The sequence below is a fragment of the Bombina bombina genome, chromosome 4 (genome assembly GCF_027579735.1).
Source record: "Bombina bombina isolate aBomBom1 chromosome 4, aBomBom1.pri, whole genome shotgun sequence".
Taxonomy (NCBI): Eukaryota; Metazoa; Chordata; class Amphibia; order Anura; family Bombinatoridae; genus Bombina; species Bombina bombina.
In genome coordinates this window covers 769,400,380-769,423,975 of record NC_069502.1, presented here as the reverse complement: position 1 = coordinate 769,423,975, position 23,596 = coordinate 769,400,380, and the positions used below count along the sequence as shown (strand labels likewise).

Here is a 23,596-nt window from a genome sequence, read left to right as displayed (position 1 = left end):
GGAACAAATGACACAGGTATCTTCCTCTGAATCAGACATGTTTAACACACTAGCAATAAACATGCAACTTGGTTACAATCTTATTTAACAAAAACGTACTGTGCCTCAAAGAAGCACTAAACGATTAAATGACAGTTGAAATAATGAACTGAAAAACAGTTATAGCATCACTCTTTAAAAACAACACAACTTGTTAGCAAAGGTTTGTTCCCATTAGTAAAGTAACACTAATTAAATTTTAAACATAAAAATCACAGAGCAACGTTATAAAACACAGTCACTACATAAGTCTCACAGCTCTGCTGAGAGAATCTACCTCCCTTCAAAGAAGTTTGAAGACCCCTGAGTTCTGTTAGAGATGAACCGGATCATGCAGAAAATACAAGAGTAACTGACTGGAAATTTTTGATGCGTAGCAAAGAGCGCCAAAAACGGCCCCTCCCCCTCACACACAGCAGTGAGAGAGAAACAAAACTGTCATAATCAAAACAAGCAAACTGCCAAGTGGAAAAATAATGCCCAAATATTTATTCACTCAGTACCTCAGAAATGCAAACGATTCTACATTCCAGCAAAAACGTTTAACATGAATTAAATACCTATTAAAAGGTTTAATGTACTTTTACAGAGTAATTCCGGTGAAATACCATCCCCAGAATACTGAAGTGTAGAGTATACATACATGTCATTATAACGGTATGGCAGGATTTTCTCATCAATTCCATTCAGAAAATAAAAACTGCTACATACCTCAATGCAGATTCAACTGCCCGCTGTCCCCTGATCTGAAGCTTTTACCTCCCTCAGATGGCCGAGAACAGCAATATGATCTTAACTACTCCGGTTAAAATCATAAGAAAAACTCTGGTAGATTCTTCTTCAAACTCTGCCAGAGAAGTAATAACACGCTCCGGTGCTATTGTAAAATAACAAACTTTTGATTGAAGTTATAAAAACTAAGTATAATCACCATAGTCCTCTCACACCTCCTATCTAGTCTTTGGGTGCAAGAGAATGACTGGAGGTGACGTAGAGGGGAGGAGCTATATAGCAACTCTGCTGGGTGAATCCTCTTGCACTTCCTGTAGGGGAGCAGATAATATCCCAGAAGTAATGATGACCCGTGGACTGATCACACATAACAGAAGAAAAATCAGCCCTGAAAAATTTGGAGACCAGCCCAATTTTTCCTTGAGTCAGTAGAATTTGCACCCCCAATATTTTTTAAAGAATTAAAATATATTGGTTTGTATTAAACAAAAGTGCCAGATTGTGGTTATATAGGCAGCCTACAACCCTATTGCATCTAATAATCACCCTTTTAAATTGTAGCTTTCCAGCCACAGCTGCTGCAGCCCACCGGGAAATCTCCTGGTATCCTGGTAGGCAAATCCAGCCTCCAATAAAATGGATTGGTCTTATTTTTTTTCTATTTTTCTAAGTATTATTCAAGGAAGTGAAAAGAAAAGAGCAGAAGCGCACAAGATAATAGTAAAAACTAGTATATAACAGTGTAAGTCAGGAAGCAAGCTCCCATCTACCGTCTTTAGTCCCATGTTCAAGCAGGGTCTTGTGGATCAGCTCCTCGCTGTTGTATTCAACCCGTGGCAAGTCCTCTTGCAACATGGTCCCCAAGCATTAGACCAGAGTCAGCAGGCGTGTATAGGAGCAATATTAAAAGACCCGCGCGCAGAAAGTTACTGATAGTTCGTACGGTGGTCAGAAAACCTCAACACGTTTCCCTCCGAAACAGCTGAACTTTTTCAAGAGGGTCCTCGGGGACCGTGCTGCGAGAGGACTTGCCACGGGCGGAATACAACAGTTAGGAGCTGATCCACAAGACCCTGCTTAAACCTGGGTCTAAAGGCGGTAGACAGGAGCTTGCTCGTTTTACTATTATCTTGTGCGCTTCTGCTCTTTTCTTTTCAGTTCCTCGCATAAGTACATTGGTTACTTTCTAAGAAGTAGCTTCCCTTTTGTGCTCATTTACATCAGAGTCAATTGATGCTTGTTTGGTGATATCCTTTGAGTGCTGTGTATTTAACACTAACCTATTTGGATCACTTCTCTCTGTGACATTTTTTGTGTGTTTCGCACTCTGGGATTTCTCCATTTTCATTAGTCATGGATATTTAGAACGTTTCATGCACTTTATTAACAGAATATTTGCACATAATTTGGACTAGATTACAAGTGGAGCGCTAAATATCGCTTGTGTGCAAGCGATATTGGTGCTCCACTTTTGTAATACCAGCGCACGATAATGTGTGCTGGTATTAAAAAAAATACACATATAAACACATAAATATATTTGTATATAAGCATATACATATACTGTATATTTACAGTGTGTCTATGAGAACCCACAGTTCCCATAAACCGCAATGTAAAGGCACTTTTAAATGCCATTTTGTTTCTAACACCCCACTCCCACCAACTTTAAAGCCCCCAAAACTGCCTAGTGCAGTTATTTTTTATTAAAAAAAAATGCTAGAAAATTAAAAATTGTATTCTCTACCTGAATCATGAAAAAGTAATTCATACCCCTTTAAGAGAAATAGAAATAACAGATGTAGCATTAAGCAAAAATATACCTGTTTTAATAATTGATGTTGGTTCCCCACCATTTATGCTTGCTCTACTAATGGATGGTCCACTTATGTCAGTCCAGTATACAACTTTATCCACGCAATCAAATGCAATACCAATTACAACTTTATCCTGCAATAAAGTAAAAAAAAATTGAATATCATTTTTAAAAAAAATGTAATACCTATAGGTATCATAGATCCATATAAGTGTGATTATAAACAAAGGTGTTTGAGTCAATCATAAACACATACTGATATTTTTGTCCTAAGAAAGAATATAGTTTATTTAAAACTCAAGATGAGTTAAAATCTAAAATAAGAGTACTCAAAATTGTTAGAAGACTCTGATTACACCCTATTTATTTACTTTTGTCTCCTATTATTTATTTTAATCTCCTGAGGAATCTACCAGTATTTTTCAGTTTGACTTATGCATAATGCGCATGCATAACGCAGAAGCAGCCAATAATAATTGGTATGTTTGCCTCCTATCTTGTGGATTTAGTTAGGCCTCTCAAATGGAAGGAAAAATATCAATAATAATATTTACTAGTGTTATATCAGAAAACTAAGGGGTTCGTTATAATATTTTGGCTGTTTTATGCTGATAATGATTTCTGACCATCAGTCGATATTTTCAGTGTGCTTTTCCAGTGATCACAATAACAAAATGCCTCTCGGTAATACCCCTCAAGAAACCAATCCCTATGTCCTCAAAACAGTACAAAATCATTTGTTTCCTCGTTATTTAAAATGCACACAATGAAAGACAAGTAAACGACAATTTCAGGGGTTTAACGATTACGTTAATGGTTGAAGAGCCTGTATTTTGAATGATCCCTTTTAATAGTGCGTAGGAATGCAAATAGGTAACTTGTGAGAGAATTGTTCTCTCAGAAACGAACAACCAGCTCACTAACTTGTTAGCCTGTTCTATGGCAATTTACAGTCTGGGTGCAGCCACTTTTTAGCCCAGTAATGCTTTTCACAGAGTAGAACTTTCTTGTAGTATATCAGTCTGATCCCGCCTATCACAGTCAGTCCAGCACTGAAATATCAGCTAATTCCTCTCTGAACAAGGAACACGGCAACCCCAGACAATCGTTTCGGCCTTCAAAGAGCCTCGTCAATGAGGTGCAGCCATATTCCTCTAAGCACACTGAGCAAGGAGTCCCCGTCTGGTTGCCCCTTTTTCCCTTAGGAAGACTAAATACACATAGAGAGAAGTGCACTCTCAGGAACAAACAGTTCAACAAAAGTTCAATAACTTGCTAGCCTGTTCTATGGCGATTTACCACCTGTGTGCAGCCTCTTTTTAGCCCAGTAATGCTTTTCACAAAGTAGATCTTTTCTGTATTATATCAGTCTGATCCTGCCTATCAAGGTCAGTCAAGCTCAGACATATCAGGCAATTCCTCTTTCAACAAGGAACACAGCAACCCCCAGACGATCGTTTCGGCCTTCATTGGACCTCGTCAGTGAGATGTAGCCATATTGCTCTAACTAGTGTGCACCTAACCATAAAAACATGTCTCTCTAAGGAATTTGAACAGGGTAATGTGTGTTTGTTGGATTTTTTTTTTTATTAGTGCAAGAGTGCTAATTATTAATTTTTTTAACTTTAATTGGTTGAGCTGGTAGCGTTTATATCTGTTTTGGTGATGTTGCCTCCTAAGTCATCCAATATGGTGGAAATATTGTCAGTGTGCTTTGCGCTTTTATAAAACCAATGTTACATCCAATAACTTTTTGGGGTTCCTGATAATAAGCTAAAAAGTGGTGTCTGGGGGTTTATGTAGTCCTTAGCTGTTGAATTCAATAAGTGAAAAATGGCACTTAAAATTTGTAAATAGTTTTGATTTTGAAGAGTAGAAACCAGATATTATACTGTCATCTTTCGCCAAACCGATAATGAAAAAAATGCAACCAATGAACACTGTTGATCGTGATAGCATCAACAATGAAAACAGCTCATCTGTAGCCGCTAACATGCAGACAATTATCAAATGATAGACTTTGCAGTGCTTAAGATAGTGTTTTAAAACTTTTTATTTTTAAACAGTGAATGGCAACTAATATTACTCAAAAGTCCATGGTTACTTTTCTCAAGGCCAGGAAAGTGGCAAATGGTAATTTTAACTCTTAGGGCTCCATTTATTAAGCATCAGATGCTGCTTTGAAGCCCCATCGTTTCAGGCTCGTCTGAAACGGAAGTAAAGAAACAGCGGTCATAAGACCACTGCTCCTTAACTTGTCCGCCACCTTTTTTTGACGGAGTGAAATTATCCCGATACGATCAGGATGATTGACAGCCCCTGCTAGCGGCCAATTGGCCGCCAGTGAGCAGGGGGCAGCATTGCACAAGCAAATGCTGTCGGCATTTAGCGAGGTCTAGCAGACATGCTTCGATACAGCGAATCATGTCCACTCGACTTTTAATAAATCTACCCCTTAGATTGCTCTATAGAAAGTTTTTAAATTGTCTGTATGCGTTGTAGAGAGGAAATTAAAGGGTAAAATTGTAGATCTGTGTTTTTTTAGGTAATGATGTTATTCTGATTCATACAGTCTGTGACGTTTAATGAAGCATTTAAAAGCTGCCCATCATATGTCTATTTTATGTGATTTAACTAATCTAAATCTAATCTGAGTTTTTAGGCCTGTTTTGGCCATAATATTTTTGTTCAAGGATTAATGTGAATTTTTTTTTTCATGACATTTCCAAAGTAAATGTTCACAAGGGCTTGAAAAACACACACACATACAAAGTTATACACATATACACACGCACAAACACACATCTATCTATTGCGGCAAAAACTCAAACACAGATTTCTTGATACAATAATTCCACAAACACAACACTAAGTGCTGAAAGCTAACGGAGCTAAAGGATATAGCTAGCTAAATAAATGAAAGGTTCAGAGTTACCTCTAAACTGTAAGCTCCATGGGCAGTCTCTTATTATAAAATCTCTCATTATATACCGGAATAATACTTATAAAATAACTGTAAGCTTCTTACCAATATAGCCACAAAAAAGTGATGTCCCCCCCTCAATCTGCTGCCCTAGGCATTGTTTGCCTAAGCCAAAATACACCCCTGATGTCCACCAAAGAGAAACCAGATGAAGTTGTGCAGTATTCTTAATCTTGTGAATAAACTGCATTATACAATGAAAATTGTACAGATTGAGTAGAGGAAAATAATATCACATCTCATGAGTTTAAGAATAATTTATGGTGTAAAGTGGTTAAAAATATAACATTACAGCAGATTTTTATATATATATATATATATATATATATATATATAAAATATGCTCACAATGAAATCAATTGCCTACATAATGCACATGTAATAGCTTTCTTTTAGTGCACTAAAGTTTTTGAGGTCCAAACAATATGATTTCAGTATTTATCTGCTTGTTCAATTTGGCTCCCATTCTAATCCATTAGGATGCTGTACAAAAGCTATAGGGGCATATTTAACAATGTGCGAGCGGACATGATACGAAGTAGTGTATCATGTCCGCTGCACATTGCTCCACATCGATAAATGCCGACAGCTTATGGCATTTATAATTGCACCAGCAGTTCTGGTGAACCCCTGCAGATTCGCGGCCAATCGGCCACTAGCAGGGGGGTGTCAATCAACCGGATCGCATTTGATCAGGTTGGTTTTTGTTCGCCGCCTCAGAGCAGGCTGACAGGTTATGGAGCAGCGGTCTTTATGGAGCATACAGAGCTTGATAAATATACCCTTTAGATTCAACTGGGGTATTTGGCTTTATTTTACATTTTCCCAATCCATTAAAAGCTCAGTTGTTTATACTATAAGAACTGTCCTAGATACATAATTGATAAATCCACAACAACTGTTTTTTCTATATGCGGACTGGGTAATTATGAATAACCTATAAAAAGGCTTTTTCAGGGGCTTTTTGCAATCCCACATGGATCTATGCAAAAGCAAAAACATATATGACCCATATCAAAACAAACCATGAAAACTATATTATTTATTCCTTTCCTGACTGTACTTATTTGTCTACATCAAAACAAAATTCCAATGTAAATAAGTAAAAATTTAAATGACGTGATCGCTGCGTGATTTCAATGATAGAATCGGGTCAGGGGGTTGCATATGATGCCAGGCATGCCCAGGGCCGGATTTACATCTCAGGTGGCTGTAGGCACAAAAACTTGAAGCGCCCCCCCCCCCACCCCCCACCCCCCCAGAAAAAAGTGGAAAAAATGAGGACTTTTTTTTATTAGTATTTAGGACAACTAAAAATAAATATTAGATGTAAAATTACATTTTCCCTTTTATGGAGATACACAAATACATACACCAATTGCAATATTTGTTGTAATGGAAGCTACACCAAAAATCAATATTTACTTGACTCAAATGGCCATACCATTTCTATTATGTATAACAAAAACAAATCATGTTAAACTTTTAATGCAAAATATTCTAAAGAAAACCCTATTTAAAGGGACATAAAATGTGACAGTTTGCTGGGCATTTTATTATTGCACTAGTGCTTGCACAGAAGTGTGTTAGCCTCTTGCAAAAGAGTTAAACACATAGTCAATGTCAGTTCTGAGACAGCAATACACATCTGTGCAGACGCAGATGGGCTCATAGGACATGTTTATTGACAAGCCATTAGTGTATTGCTTTTCTGGAGATGACTTTGACTATGTGCTTAACATTTTGTTGGAGTTAAACACAGTTTTGTGTAAACAATAGCAATATTAAAACTAGCAGCATGCAAGCTCATCACCATCAACAACCTGTGCAGCCAGTGGAAGAAAATATAAAATGTAGGTATTTTTTTTTACTACATGAAAAAAATCTTGTAAACTCTGATATTTTTGGTACAAATACACACAGATGTTACATTTATTTTGTTCTGAAATATAAGTATAATATGATGTTGCTCTCAATGGAAAACATGGAATGTTGTAGATTATATGTAATCCAGGGGTCAACAAATGTGTTTAAAATTAGAATTTAGAAATTCAATTTACCACAATACAAAAATACCACACTTACTTGATAAAAGAACAGATTAACAAATTTTAATGTGATGTGTGTGTATATATATATATATATATATATATATATATATATATATATATATATATATGTGTGTGTGTGTGTGTGTGATGTGTGTGTATGTGTATATATATATGTGTGTGTGTGTGTGTGATGTGTGTGTGTATGTGTGTATATATATACACATACATATACATACATACAAACAAATATGCCATGTGAGTGGTTTACACACATACACATTTTACAGCCTTACAGTCTACAAACTTTGTTGTCAAAGTGCCCTAAAGGCTGTAAATCACAATTGGCAGCTTGTAATAAAGAGCAGAGCAGCTAGTTCCACATAACCTTCACACCTCCAAGGCCTTTATAGAACAAAAACATTCATCCTGAAGCAGAATTTAAACTCCTGGCTATAAAAAAGGAATACAGAACATAACAAGTGAATACACTGCAACCCTCTCTGGTAGCCAAGGGGTTAAAGTGCTCTGCTTGTTATGTTTTCATTCTAGGCAGCATTAGAAGCCTTGTACAGTCCTAACCTGTTCTGAAGCTTTCATTCCTCAACAAAAAGTTTCTGCACCACATCAGCATGGAGCTTGGCTGTGTGAGGCAACAGAAGTACATAAAATAAAAGTGAAACTAAACATGCCTGGTGAAAATGGGAGGAGTTTAGTTTTAATCTTTGCCCCTCTCTCCTTCATGGCTCCCTCAACTGCTGTAACATATTCCCAATGAAACACTCGACTTTGTAGGCACCTGGCAGTACAATTTTTTTTTTTTTTTTTACTGACAGGCAGGCGCCCCTCACTGCAAGGCGCCTGTAGGCACATGCCTACTGTGCCTAATGGGAAATCCGGCCCTGGGCATGCCCTCCAGCCCACAATCCCAGTTAGGAAGCTGCTATAGCTTCAGTACAGCAAAACAGCTAGGAATGTTCAATTGCCGTCCTAACGACACTAAAGCCCAGCGCAGTTAGGACAGCAGGAAGGGATTAATGTTGATGATGATGATAACTGTCTCTTGGAGTTGAATATCATTATTTTGAGTTAAAGGGAAATTAATGTCAAAATTAAACTTTCATGATGCCAAAAGAGAATGCAATTTTAAACATCTTTCTGACTTACTTTTATTCTCTAATGAACTCAGGAGCAAAATGCACTTGGGAGCTATCTGCTGATTGGTGGCTGTACATATGTCTCTTGTCCTTGGCTCACCAGATGTGTTCAGCAAGTCCCCAGTAGTGCATTGCTGCTCCTTCAACAAAGGATACCAAGAGAATGAGACAAATTTAATAACATATAAATTGTAAAGTTGTTTATAAAATTGTATTCTCTATCTGAATCATGAAAGAAAAAGTGGGGTTTTATGTCACTTTAAGGCATAATTCAAATTGTTAAAACATTCAAAAACTTCATTGCAATCATGAACAACCATTTTCTTCATCAGATTTATTTTCTGATTATGTTATGTTTTTTAAAAGTGTGGTTTGAGGCTGTGTGGTGTTATTACAATAAGGGCAGCAAAAACACAATAATTGCAGTGACAAACAGTCCACAATGAATTTTTAAGAGAGAAAGACAGGGGTCAAGTCCTACAAAACAAGTGTGGGATCTCACCAAGACCCCCCCCCCCCCCCCCACACACACACACAGTTGATATTGGTTTATATATATGCACACACACTTACATGCGCACACTGTATTTATATGTATATAATTTATACACTTTGGTTAATGAAAGCAAATTAAATCCAATGAAGGGTTGAATGGTTGCCTTTGAGCCTGAGAATCCTTCTCTGTCACAGAGTCTCACCCACTTAAGGTGCAATAGTCCTATTTCTGCTGAGGGGAGATAAATAACCCCAGAGCAAGCACACAGAAATGTAAGCACCATGTGTTCCACACAGTGCAGGGTGACCACACAGCAGGACCACTGACAAGCTTGCATTTAGTGAATTGTAAGAAGTGTTACTGCCCATTCCATTACTAGAGGATCTCACTTTCCCTCAGTGTTTACTGAAGTTTGTGTTCTCTTTCCAGGGGGAACTTAGTTCCTCCTGCAAAAATAGTGCAGAAACTCTGTTCCCACTCAACTTGACCCCTGGATAAAGACTATTGAATTAGATAAATCAGGAGAACACGTGAAAACGTATACAAGAAGAGTTTTCTGATGGATCTAAATACTTCTGGTGAGGGTTCTCAATAGCAAGTATTGGATTTGTTTTCACAGTGGGAAGTTATTAGAAACCAACAAGCTAAAACACTAATTCTTGTAATCATTCACAAACAATACTAAAGATAAAATTAAAATAAAAATGTTAAAAAGAAGTTAGGCCTATTCAATGAAACCATAGTTGAGAAAGCAAATTAACTAATAAAACAGAGCATTTCAGATGTGAAGCTTGGCCTGATCTAAAGCTTTGTGCTCTGGCAAGATCATCTAAGTCTCTTTAGTAGTGTGAGGTCTATCAAATAATTTTATAAAAGCAACTTTTACCTTATGAGCTGTTTATCTAGCTAAACAGGGAACTGAATATGAAAGAGAGACATCTACATTACAAAATAATGCTCAAAAAAGCCCCCAAAGATGTTGTATAATTTCTCTCCATGCCAGTGAATTTTTCCACATATTCCTTATAGAAGTTAATCCAGTCCAAATAAATTGCCTCTGCTCCTAAAGTTTGAACATCACCAAGTAATTGCCCAAATGAATATCAATCCAATATGGACTGCATTGTTAAATCTTAGTGTTGTGTTATGATTGGTCCATAGTGATATCTGTTTAAGTCTTTTACAATTTCTTTGCCATTGTTTGTTGTTTGTTGAGCTAAGCCTATTTTCAATGTTGCTTAAAATCAAAATCCCTACATTTTTATTTATTTATTATAAATCCATTCAAAGTGCCATTATTACTATCTGGAGTAGATCCGTAATTCAGCTAAGCTGATTTAATTAATATGATTATATACAGAAGGCACATGAAACACAACATTTTTCTTTCATGATTCACATAGAACATACATTTTTAAACAACATGTCCAATTCACTTCTAGTATCAATTTTGTTTCATTCTCTTTGTATCCTTTATTGAAGGAACGGCAAAGCACTAATGGGAGCTAGATGAACACAATCGTTAAGACAATGACAATAGGCATATACAGGGAGTGCAGAATTATTAGGCAAATGAGTATTTTGACCACATCATCCTCTTTATGCATGTTGTCTTAATCCAAGCTGTATAGGCTCGAAAGCCTACTACCAATTAAGCATATTAGGTGATGTGCATCTCTGTAATGAGAAGGGGTGTGGTCTAATGACATCAACACCCTATATCAGGTGTGCATAATTATTAGGCAACTTCCTTTCCTTTGGCAAAATGGGTCAAAAGAAGGACTTGACAGGCTCAGAAAAGTCAAAAATAGTGAGATATCTTGCAGAGGGATGCAGCACTCTTAAAATTGCAAAGCTTCTGAAGCGTGATCATCGAACAATCGAGCGTTTCATTCAAAATAGTCAACAGGGTCGCAAGAAGCGTGTGGAAAAACCAAGGTGCAAAATAACTGCCCATGAACTGAGAAAAGTCAAGCGTGCAGCTGCCAAGATGCCACTTGCCACCAGTTTGGCCATATTTCAGAGCTGCAACATCACTGGAGTGCCCAAAAGCACAAGGTGTGCAATACTCAGAGACATGGCCAAGGTAAGAAAGGCTGAAAGACGACCACCACTGAACAAGACACACAAGCTGAAACGTCAAGACTGGGCCAAGAAATATCTCAAGACTGATTTTTCTAAGGTTTTATGGACTGATGAAATGAGAGTGAGTCTTGATGGGCCAGATGGATGGGCCCGTGGCTGGATTGGTAAAGGGCAGAGAGCTCCAGTCCGACTCAGACGCCAGTAAGGTGGAGGTGGAGTACTGGTTTGGGCTGGTATCATCAAAGATGAGCTTGTGGGGCCTTTTCGGGTTGAGGATGGAGTCAAGCTCAACTCCCAGTCCTACTGCCAGTTTCTGGAAGACACCTTCTTCAAGCAGTGGTACAGGAAGAAGTCTGCATCCTTCAAGAAAAACATGATTTTCATGCAGGACCATTGAAGAAGGTGTCTTCCAGAAACTGGCATCACACGCGTCCAAGTACTCCACAGCGTGGCTGTCAAGAAAGGGTATAAAAGAAGAAAATCTAATGACATGGCCTCCTTGTTCACCTGATCTGAACCCCATTGAGAACATGTGGTCCATCATCAAATGTGAGATTTACAAGGAGGGAAAACAGTACACCTCTCTGAACAGTGTCTGGGAGGCTGTGGTTGCTGCTGCACGCAATGTTGATGGTGAACAGATCAAAACACTGTCAGAATCCATGGATGGCAGGCTTTTGAGTGTCCTTGCAAAGAAAGGTTGCTATATTGGTCACTGATTTGTTTTTGTTTTGTTTTTGAATGTCAGAAATGTATATTTGTGAATGTTGAGATGTTATATTGGTTTCACTGGTAAAAATAAATAATTGAAATGGGTATATATTTGTTTTTTGTTAAGTTGCCTAATAATTATGCACAGTAATAGTCACCTGCACACACAGATATCCCCCTAAAATAGCTATAACTAAAAACAAACTAAAAACTACTTCCAAAACTATTCAGCTTTGATATTAATGAGTTTTTTGGGTTCATTGAGAACATGGTTGTTGTTCAATAATAAAATTAATCCTCAAAAATACAACTTGCCTAATAATTCTGCACTCCCTGTAGGTGCTGCCACCAATCAGCAACTATTTTCCAGCTACTCAGCCTACCTAGGTATGCTTTTCAACAAAGGATACCAACAGACTAAAGCAAATTAGACAATAAAAGTAAATTGGAAAGTTGTTTAAAATAGTATGCTGTATCTTTTTATGAAAGAGAAATCCTGAAAATCATATGTCCAACTGGAGCAGAAAATCCTTGGCACTAGTGTCTCATCGCTCAGTACTTGGAGCGCAGTCACTGTTGTCAGGAATAGTTCCAGGTTATATTAGAATTAATAATTCCATAAAGGCAATCTCACTTACTACAGGAAAGGACAATCTAAAATATTCATAAAAAGTTCATTCATAAGTATGAAGGATGTGTAATTGCACTTAGGGACAAACTAAATAATGTAAAGTGGAACACATGACTGAGAGCACAATGGTCTCCTAGGATACTAAACAGAAATACAATGAGTTCATTGACCAACAGCTGTAGCAAAGTAACTGGATATGAAAGCATCTTCCAAAAATGTGAGCGGTGAACTTAAAGGAACATGAAACACAATTATTTTTTTCTATCATGATTCAGACAGAGCATATGATTTTAAACAACTTTCCAATTTACTTCTATTATCTCATTTGTTTCATTTTCTTGGTATCCTTTGTTGAAAAGTATACCTAGGTAGGCTCAGGAGCTGCTGATTGGTAGATATATGCCTCACGTTATTGGTTCACTCACGTTCCTTTTAAAGGTACCATGGAGTGCCAAACAAACTGTACTAGACTGATAGAACATTTTATTGTTTGACTGATCAACACATTGATCACGTTAAATGTTACCTACTGATAAAAAGAGGATGAAATTTAAAATATACACAATCGTTCAAGTGAAACAGAAGTAGAACTTTATCTTCTTGCTTTTGTGTAAAAATGTTGCCTGTGCCACGCTTCATAGAGAGGCCAAAAAACAAATTGCAAAAGCTGTAAACCAAACAGTTTTAGTGTGAATTACGATCATCTGTCATCCTGGGGATCCCACTTACGATATAAAGCCTGGGGACCCCCCACACTGCCACCATCTCCTTATTGGCAGACACAGGACATTACCACATGCAGACATGGGGGCATATGTATCAAGCTCCGATTAGAGCTTGATGCGATGCCCAGTGTTTCTGGCGAGCCTGCAGGCTCGCCAGAAACAGCATTTATGAAGCAGCAGGCACAAAGACCGCTGCTCCATAACCTGTCCGTCTGCTCTGAGCAGGCGGACAGACATCGCCGGAAATCAACCCAATCGAGTACGATCGGGTTGATTGACACCCCCTGCTGGAGTCTGCAGGGGGCGGCGTTGCACCAGCAGCTCTTGTGAGCTGCTGGTGCAATGCTAAATACGGCGAGCGTATTGCTCGCCGTATTCAGCGAGGTCTGGCGGACCTGATCCACAGTGTCGGATCAGGTCCGCCAGACCTTGATAACTAGAGGCCTAGGTGATGATGTCAAAAGGGGGCAGGAATTCCCTAAAAATGCAGGAGAATAATGAGAGTGAGTCCTGGGATTGGCGGCTTTGCAAATTTGTATCTCAGCCCCAAGGCCACTAGCAGGGACAAGTGACTCCTCATTTAAAATAGGAGGCTGCCCTTGTAAGCTGTAAAAATACCTAAAGTAGCATTTAAAATGGTGTTTGAGTTGAGGGGGAGCGGGGCTCTAAGAGACAAGTTATTTTATTATTATTCTTTATTTATAAAGCGCCAACAGATTCCGCAGCGCTGCCAATGGGTACAAAGATAAAAGTACAACGGAGAAACAATACAAGAAAAGACAACATTTTACAGGGGAAATTGAGGGTCCTGTTCCCGTAAGAACTTACAATATAGATGTCTAGGAGGATGGGAAACAGGCAGGGCCGGTGTTAGGATTTTTGGCCACACAGGCGAGGATACATTTTGCCGCCCCCCCCCCACCCCAGATTGAATACCATCCTACTGCTAGATAAAGGGATATGAAACCAAAATGAAACACACATATTTATGCACACACATACATATTTACACATGCACACACACACACATATATACTTACACACACACACATTTACACACCTTTATACACACAGATACATACACACTCATGCACATATTCATAAACACATTTAGAGAAGGGCACTAGGACCATGTTACTTTAGAAGGTACAACTTACTTTCAGCAGCAATCATTTTTGGATGCCAATGACATAGTTTGACCCTGCTTATCAGACAGGTCCCTGACTGAGGATCTGTGTCTGAACTGCTTCAGTGGTCACAGACAGTGAATGAAGCTTTAAAACTCATGTATCCAGCAGTTATATATATTAGCCAGTACCAAACTGCCACCATATTATGTGTGCATATTAGCTAAACTGTCATATATGAGTAGGGTAGTAAGTATAAGCTGGCTTAAATGGTAAAAAATTAAAATAAATAATAATACAGCCAGGAATTCTGTTATAAATAATTAAATCCAGACCCATATTCAGGACACCTCATACATTTTGGGGAGGTGGTACCATAAAAAAAAAACATTTTTGTTTTATACATCTGACTAGAAGCTTTGAAAAGCCACTATATTTATCTGTGATTATCCACAAACTGTACTTTAAGAGGGAGACATGGGGAAAAGAAGGGATACAGAGGGAGAGAATGGGAGAGAGACAGAGAGAGATGTAGGGAGAAAGAGACAGAGGAGATGGACAGAGAAGGGAAGAGATAAAGGGGGTGAGAGAGAGACAGACAAAAGGGAGAGAGAGAGAGAGAGAGAGAGAGAGAGACAGACAGATGGGTGAGAGAAAGAGAGACAGACAGAGAGACAGACAGAGTGAGAGAGAGAGACAGACAGAGGGGAGAGAGAGAGACAGAAAAGAGAGAGAGACAGAATAGAGAGAGAGACAGAATAGAGAGAGAGATATAATAGAGAGAGAGAGACAGAAGAGAGAGAGAAAGAGACAGAAGAGGGGGGAGAGAGATAGAGAATGGAGAGAGAGAGAGGGATAGGAAGAGAGAGACAGAGGGGAGAGAGAGAGAGAGGGGTGGATACAGAGGGGAGAGAGACACAGAGGGGAGAGAGAGACACACACAGAGGGGAGAGAGAGACACACAGAGGGGAGAGAGAGAGACACAGAGGGGAGAGAGAGAGACAAAGGGGGGAGAGAGAGACAGAGGGGGGAGAGAGAGAAAGGGGGAGACAGAGACAGAGGAGGGAGAGAGAGACCACTGAAAGAGGGGAGAGACCACTGAAAGAAGGTAGAGAGAACAATGAAAGTGTGGGAGAGAAACACCACTGAATACACACACAGATACATTAAAATTATGCTTTTATAAATCTGATTACAGAAGATTTGGGGCATCCAACTTGAGAAAATTAAAAGCAAAATACTGTGCCTGTGGTACTCCTTTAAATCACACTGCCCTTTTAATATCATATTCCAACTGTCCTAAGAAGCAGCAGTAACAGGCAGCCTTCCTTTATCTATCTCTAGCTGACAGACACTATAGAAGCTGATACTCACAGGGCTCTCCTCTGCTCTCCGGTAGTAAACTGACAACAATTGTCCCACCCCTTCCCCACCTGTCGACTCACGCTCATTACCGGCAGCAGCTTTTCTGTGTCTGGGGGAATTTACAGCACTGCTGATAGCATGGAGAACGGAGATAAAGTGGTTCTGGATTCCCAAACATTTTCCTCTGTGTTTTTCTTTCTGGTCACAGCCCTGTCAGCACTGTGCTAAAGCACAAAAAGATCTTTAAGCAGAATAACATGGTGGGAAATGATTGGGAATTCGGAACTACATTGCAGGAGACTAAAAGTAAAAATGTTAACTCCCAGGAAAATCAAATAGTATCCAGGCATTCTTTACTAACCTCAGTCACTGCCCTGCTGCTCTTAGGTGCTGTCCCGACCCTCAGCTCACCACTCAGACACAAGTGCAGGCGCTGTGAGAAGGATTTCCTGCCACCTGATTCTCCCGCTCTAAACTTCAAGCACCAATTAGCATTCATTCCCTGGCCAGTGCACTGTTGAATAATGGGGGGCTGAAATGCATGCTTTGCTCCAATTTAAGGGAAAAAAGTGCCCATCCCCTGACCACTGCTGCATAGCATAGCAGCTTTGTTAGTGCAGCTTGGGAGCCCGGCCTCTCCTGCCCTGGCTGTGTTACTGTTCACTAGCATTGCGCTCTACATTTGGAATCAATGTGCACTGCAGTGCTCTCAGTAAAATTACCGTATACTCCAAAACACTGTGCTAGTGCAACTAGGGGCCCCTGACTCCAGTTACACCTTTCACCCCTGGCCTGATGGCGGCCCTGGGCGCAAGTCAAAAGTGAGCTGTAAATAATTTTTCACTAGTACTCAATTCCGGTAGCCAGCCAGGCAGATCCGGCGCCCCCTGCTGGCGGTGACCTAAGGCGGCTGCTTCGACTGCCTTACACAAGCACCGGGCCTGGAAACAGGAGGTGGGGATTATAAAGGTGAGAATAATATTAGTGAGGAGATAGATGAGGGCAACTGTTAGGTAAGTGAAATTAATTTGTTAATGAGTCGGGTGATAAGCTTCCCTGAACAAAAAGGTCTTTAGGGAATGTTTAAAGGAGGAGAGGTTAGGGGAAAGTCTGACAGCTCGAGGAAGTGCGTTCGTGAGGGTTGGTGCTGCATGAGAGAAGTCCTGTAGTCTAGCATGAGAGGAGATGATGGTAGAGGAGCAGGTCATTGTTGGATCTTAGGGGGCGGGCTGGAATATATTTGTTGATGAGTGAGGGCAGGTAGGGTGGGCAGCATTGGTAAGGGCTTTGTAGGTAAGGGTGAGAATTTCGAATTTAACTCTTCTGTGAATGGGGAGCCAGTGAAGGGACTCGGAGAGAGGTGCAGCAGAAATAGAGCGTCAACAGAGGTGGATTAGTCTGGCAGATATATTTAGGATGGATTGAAGAGGAGAGAGGTGATAGAGAGGGAGGCCAGTTAGTAGGTTATTACAGCAGTCAAGTCGGGTAATTACCAGGAAGTGGATTAGTTGTTTAGTAGTTTAAGCGCTCATAAACTGACACATTTTGGAGATATTGCGTAGGTGGTTGAGGCAGGATGAAGAGAGCAATTGGATGTGGGGAATGAAGGACAGATTCCAAGTGTGATTCCAAGGCAGCGGACTCGGGGTGATGTGGAGGTAGTGTTGGCGCCAACAGTGATAGAAAAATTAAAAACTGAAGTAGAGTTAGAGGGGGGGGATTAGAAGTAGTTCGGTCTTGGACATGTTTATTTTCAGGTGGTGAGAGGCCATCCAGGAGGAAATGCCAGATAAGCAGTCACTGATGTGAGAATTGACAGAAGGAGAGAGTGCAGAGGTGGATAGGTAGATCTGGGTATCATCAGCATAGAGGTGTTAGTTGAAGCCATAGCTATTGATAGTTTTACCCAGTGAAGAAGTGTAAATAGAGAAGAGTAGAGGACCCAGGACAGAGCCTTGAGGTACTCCAACAGACAGAGGTTACCCCCATTTGAAAGGGCAGACTCCTCGCTTAATATGCAGCTGATCCCTTTTTTTTTAACAAAGTGATTTCTACTGCTGGGGAAGCCCTATCTCACCCACTGTTGTAATGAGTTGTATAAGAACCCCCTCATGTGAAAGAGGAATTCCGCTCTTTTAAATGAGGGATCACACCCTCTCTTATGTTACTGTTGTTCAGTAGCTCTCATCCTATTGGCTGATTTGAATTTGAAGAATCAAATCAGCCAATAGGAATGCAAGGGACGCCATATTTAAACGCCTACCTTGAATTCACTATTCAGTCTACGGCGGCGATCGTACTAAGAGGATCCTCCACGCTCCATGGCTCCACGGTCGTGGGCACTCTTAAAAGAGCTGAATGCCCTTTTAAGGGAAATAAAAGAGCTGAATGTCCTTTTAAGGGCAATGCCCATACAAATGCCCCTTTAGAGGCAATGGGTAGTTTAGGATTTTTTAGTACTAGTTTTTTTTATTTTGGGTGTTTTGGTGGGTAGGGGTTTTACTGTTAGAGGGGGGACTTAGTATTTTTTAAGGTAAAAGAGCTGATTAACTAAGGGCATTGCCCTACAAAAGGCCCTTTTAAGGGCTATTGGTAGTTTAGTATTAGATTAGGGGGTGTTTTTATTTTGGGGGGCTTTTTTATTTTCATAGGGATTAGGTTTAATTTTTTATTTTTGATAATTTGGTTTATTAGTTTAAGTAATGTTAGACTTTTTTATTTTTTGTAATCTTAGATTAGATTAATCTTATTTTTTTTTATTTTTAAGTTATGTTAGCTTTTTTAATTTTAATTGTAATTTAGTATTTTTTAGGATTAATTTAGGGGGTGTTAAGTTAGGGGGCTTAGTAATTTAATTAGTTATTTGTGTTGTGGGGGTTTGGCGGAATAGGGGTTAATAGATTTATTAGGATTATTGTGTTGTGTGGGTTTGGCGGATTAGGGGTTAATACATGTATTAGGTTTATTGCGATATGGATTAATGGCAGATTAGAGGTTAATACATTTATTAGGTTTATTGCGATGTGGGTTAATGGCAGATTAGGGGTTAATACATGTATTAGGTTTATTGCGATATAGGTTGCTGGCGGGTTAGAGGTTAATATACTTTAGTAGTTATTGCGGTGGGGGATTGCGGTTGACAGGTAGATAGATATTGCGCATGCGTTGGGTGCTAGTTTAAATTTTCAGGCAGTTACGGGAGTTACAGTGCTCACATTTTCAGCGCAAGGCTTGCTGTGCCTGCCTATGTGTGGCGAGATGAAAATGTAGTAAAATGTCTCCATTTTCGCCGCGTAAGTCCTTGAACTGAATATGTAATACCGATTTGCAACGCGGTTCTATGTTAGCTTATGGGAGTAAAAATTGTGGGCGACGGGTGAAATATACGCGATACCAAAACCGCATAAAAACCGGCGTCGCCAGCTTTTGCGGGCGACGCAGCATATGTAATCTTGCCCGTAATTTTATTTTTTGTTGCATTTCATATGGTAACGCTTTCTCATATAATGATATTTCTGCAAACTAATGTTATTTTCTAAAAATGATTGGTTTGCTGAAAACAAATGAGGTATAATTTGTCCTGGTACCTTACAGATAAAAATTAAAATGCAAATGGTATGGAACGCTAAAATTGTGCAAATACGTAAATATTTTGTTAGCAAATTAATTTCCCTCAGGTAAAGGATATCTATTATAGCCCGATTTAAAATGATTAATTCATATAACGTAGATGCTTAAAGCCGCTCTGGCTTAATGCTGCCACTCAGGTAATCAAGTTTTTTTTTTTTGCTATATATTTTATATGTTTATTTAAAGGGACACTGAACCCTAATTTCTTTCTTTCGTGATTCATATAGAGCATGAAATTTTAAGCAACTTTCTAATTTACTCCTATTATCAATTTTTTTTTATTCTCTTGGTATCGTTATTTGAAATGCAAAAATTTAAGTTTAGATGCCGGCCCATTTTTGGTGAACAGCCTAGATTGTCCTTGCTAATTGGTGGATAAATTCATCCACCAATCAAAAACTGCTGTCCAGAGTTCTGAACCAAGAAAAAAGCTTAGATGCCTTCTTTTTCAAATAAAGATAGCAAGAGAACGAAGACACATTGATAATAGGAGTAAATTAGAAAGTTGCTTAAAATTGCATGCTCTATGTGAATCATGAAAGAATAAATTTGGGTTCAGTGTCCCTTTAACTGTACAAATTAGATTTAACATATATATATATATATATACACATTCATGCTTACAACCTTAAAGGGACAGTAAACCTCAAAAATAATGTTATATAATTCTGCACATAGTGCAGAATTATATAACATTATATTAGCCAAACTTTATAAAACATAATATTCCCTTTTAATTTTTTAAAAAAACGACTGTTTTACAGACCCACTCTTTTATTCACACAGCGCATCGGGCCAGCTGTATAGTCACAGCCCGGCCCGACCGCGCCATAACACTAAGTGCAGCTCGCTCCTGCTCTGTCTGACAGCAGGAGCGAGCTGCACTGTGTATAATGGCGCGGTCTGGCCGGGCTGTGACTATACAGCTGGCCCGATGCGCTGTGTGAATAAAACAGACCCGCTCAGAAGAGCACAGAGAGCGGGTCTGAAAAACAGCCGTTTTTAAAAAAAATTAAAAGGGAATATTATGTTTTATAAAGTTTGCGCTAATATAATGTTATATAATTCTGCACTATGTGCAGAATTATATAACATTATTTTTGAGGTTTACTGACACTTTAACTCTTACTTTCTCACCCCCCCCAATCATATACCTTATTCTTATACCTCTTACCCCAACATACCAACTCTTATTATTCTTGTTAACCCCTTGTACTCCATTTATACAATTCATGCACCTCGCTTTAATCATGGGTGCCGCCATTATGGAACCTTGGTGGGTTACACTGCAGATATCTGAAGGAGAGTTACTGCACATGTGCAAACAGGTCAGCACTGGAATATAATGAGAGACAAATTTCAAGATGGCAGGGTCCATGACTAGAGAGAGGTGGGGCATAACCTCAATACTATGCTTAGAAAACCTATTTAGTGTTTCATGTCCCTTTAATTAAATTGCAATGATTTTATTATGGCATTTGGAGATTCATACCATTTTTTAAAAATGTTATAATATACTTTAAAATTTAAATAGTAATATGACTTTTAAAGGGATTTCAAAACTCACATTTTTTCTTTCATGATTCAGATAGAAAATAAGATTTTAAACAACTTTCCAGTTTACTTCTATTATTTATTTTGCTTCATTTCCTTGTTATTCTTTGCTAAAAGGTTTATCTATGAAAGCTCAGGAGCAGCAGAGAATCTAGGTTCTAGCTGCTGATTGGTCACTGCATATATATACCGATTGTCATTGGCTCACCCATGTGTTTAGTTAGAAACCAGTAGTGCATTGCTGCTCCTTCAACAAATGATATCAAAAGAATAAAACAAATAAAAAAATAGAAGTAAATTAGAAAGTTATTTAAAATTGTATTCTCTATCTGAATCATTATATAATTTTTTGGGGTTTCATGTCCCTTTAATATGTGCAAAAAAATGAGCTCTATTATTACTTTTGCTATATATGTAGCGTGCACATAAAATGCTTTGGATAAACAATTTAATAACTTGTAATACCAGGCTAACCATTATTGTTTATACAGGATTGAGCGCTTCACATTATCAACAGCACTCAGATTGTAGTCTGGTAGGTAAAGTAACGCTCAGCAGTGGCAGTCACATGATCTGCCAATCCCCAACCCGGTTCTGTTGAGTTGCAATGTCAGAACGATACTTTACCTATGTGTTTAACCTTTTGAAAGGGATTAAACACATGTACTAGTGTCAGTGTCAAATCCTTTTTACAACTGAAACTACACAAAAATTTTTTTTAAAGCTTCCTATTCTCACAGACATGCTTTGTTTTTTTAACTATATTACACAGGCGTTCTGAAATGTGTCATATGCACTTACTGGGATATGGAGTAAAGCTTTAGCATCTGCCTTCTTCATACCGTTCCCCTCTAGAGGCACATGTTCAATCTTCCCACTTTGGGCAAAGAGCAAATGTGTTCCTGATGGTAGAGGAACCACATCTGGCCTTACTGTGGGTCTGACTGGAGGAGGACGAGTAACTGGGTCAAGACCTGAGATGATATGATGAAAAAAGTTACATGATTAAGACATAAATTATATACTTGTCATAAGGTACAATATTTGTACAGCATGAAGTTAACCTTTCTAAGTTTTTATATATATATATAAATATATATATTTTGTATAGCAAGCTGCTGTTTTAAAGGGATACATAAGTCAAAAGTGAACTTTCATGATTTAGACAGAAAATGCAGTTTAAAAAAAGAAAAGGTTCTAATTTATGTTCCATTATCAGATTGTTCAAAAAAATTTATATGCACACTTTCTGGTACAGCAGCTCCTACTAAGCATGTGCAAGAGTTTACAGTATATACGTATATGAGTCTGTGATTGGTCAATGGCTGTCACATGATACAGGGGAGAGGAAAAATGAAAGAAGACGGAAAATTGTAAAAGCTGCTCATTTTTCATTCAAAGTGTTCTGGCATAAATCTTTTTATTATGCATTTATTAAATATGCAGTTCTACTGTATTTAATAGTCATTTACTTGTCAGTTAAACATTATTAAACAATATTGTTAACCCTAATATCTCTTGAGTACCATAAAAAATGTTTTATTTGTGATACCTATTATTTAAAGGGACATAATACTCATAAGCTAAATCACTTGAAACTAATGCAGTATAACTGTAAAAAGCTGACAGGAAAATATCACCTGAGCATCTCTATGTAAAAAAGGAAGATATTTTACCTCACAATTTCCTCAGCTCATCAGAGTAAGTTCTGTGTAAAAAGTTATACTCAGCTGCAGGTAAAATAAAAAATAAAAAATGAAGAAATGAACAGCAGCCAATCAGCATCAACAGTGCTGAGATCATGAACTCTTTTACTGTGATCTCATGAGATTTCACTTAACTCTCATGAGATTTCATTGTAAACTTCCTTACACTGAATAGGGAAATAAGATGAGTGTGCAGGAAAGCTTGCTCATTCCGCTGTCCCAGGACAGACATACTGATTTGCTGCTTAGAAATACTTTACAATGGGATGTGGCTACTGCGAAACTTTTGAGGTAAAATATCTTTCTTTTTTACATAGAGATGTTCAGGTGATAATTTCTAGTCAGCTTTTTACAGCTATACTGCATCGCTTTCAAGTGTTTAAACATTTGGGTATTATGGCCCTTTAAGTAAATGACTTGTTTAATCTATATTCTCAATGGTAACCTCATCTAAAAGTAACTTATCTGTTTTCCGTAACAAAGTTAAATGTGAACATATGTTGCCATTATGTGTTTATAACTATAGTACTTACATGGTGGTCTAAACCCTGGGCCAGTTCTGGTGCCGTTCAGTTCATTACCCTCCCTGTCCACACACCAGCAATACCCAGTGCCTGAATGACACTGTATAGGAGTGTAGTTGCCATCTTCATCACAGCTGGGGACAAACTGACCAATGGGAGGTCGAGGTCCCCTTGGAGAGGCATAACCAAGGACATTGTCTCTGTGTTGCTGACATTTTGTCTTGTCTGGCACTGGGAAAAAGAACAATGAGTTTATGTAGCTGTGAA

At 38.6% G+C, this 23,596-nt stretch overlaps 1 protein-coding gene across 1 annotated transcript in view; it reads right to left on the bottom strand.

The window, feature by feature from the left end:
* Positions 1-23,596, bottom strand: part of NID1 (nidogen 1) — a 274,670-nt gene that overhangs the window by 39,222 nt on the left and 211,852 nt on the right. Inside the window, exons 13-15 of the mRNA XM_053711101.1 lie at positions 23,339-23,560; positions 21,901-22,073; positions 2,595-2,721 (exon numbers count right to left, since the gene is read on the bottom strand). Of these exons, the coding sequence (XP_053567076.1) occupies positions 2,595-2,721; positions 21,901-22,073; positions 23,339-23,560 (522 nt within the window). The remainder of the gene's footprint in view (positions 1-2,594; positions 2,722-21,900; positions 22,074-23,338; positions 23,561-23,596) is intronic.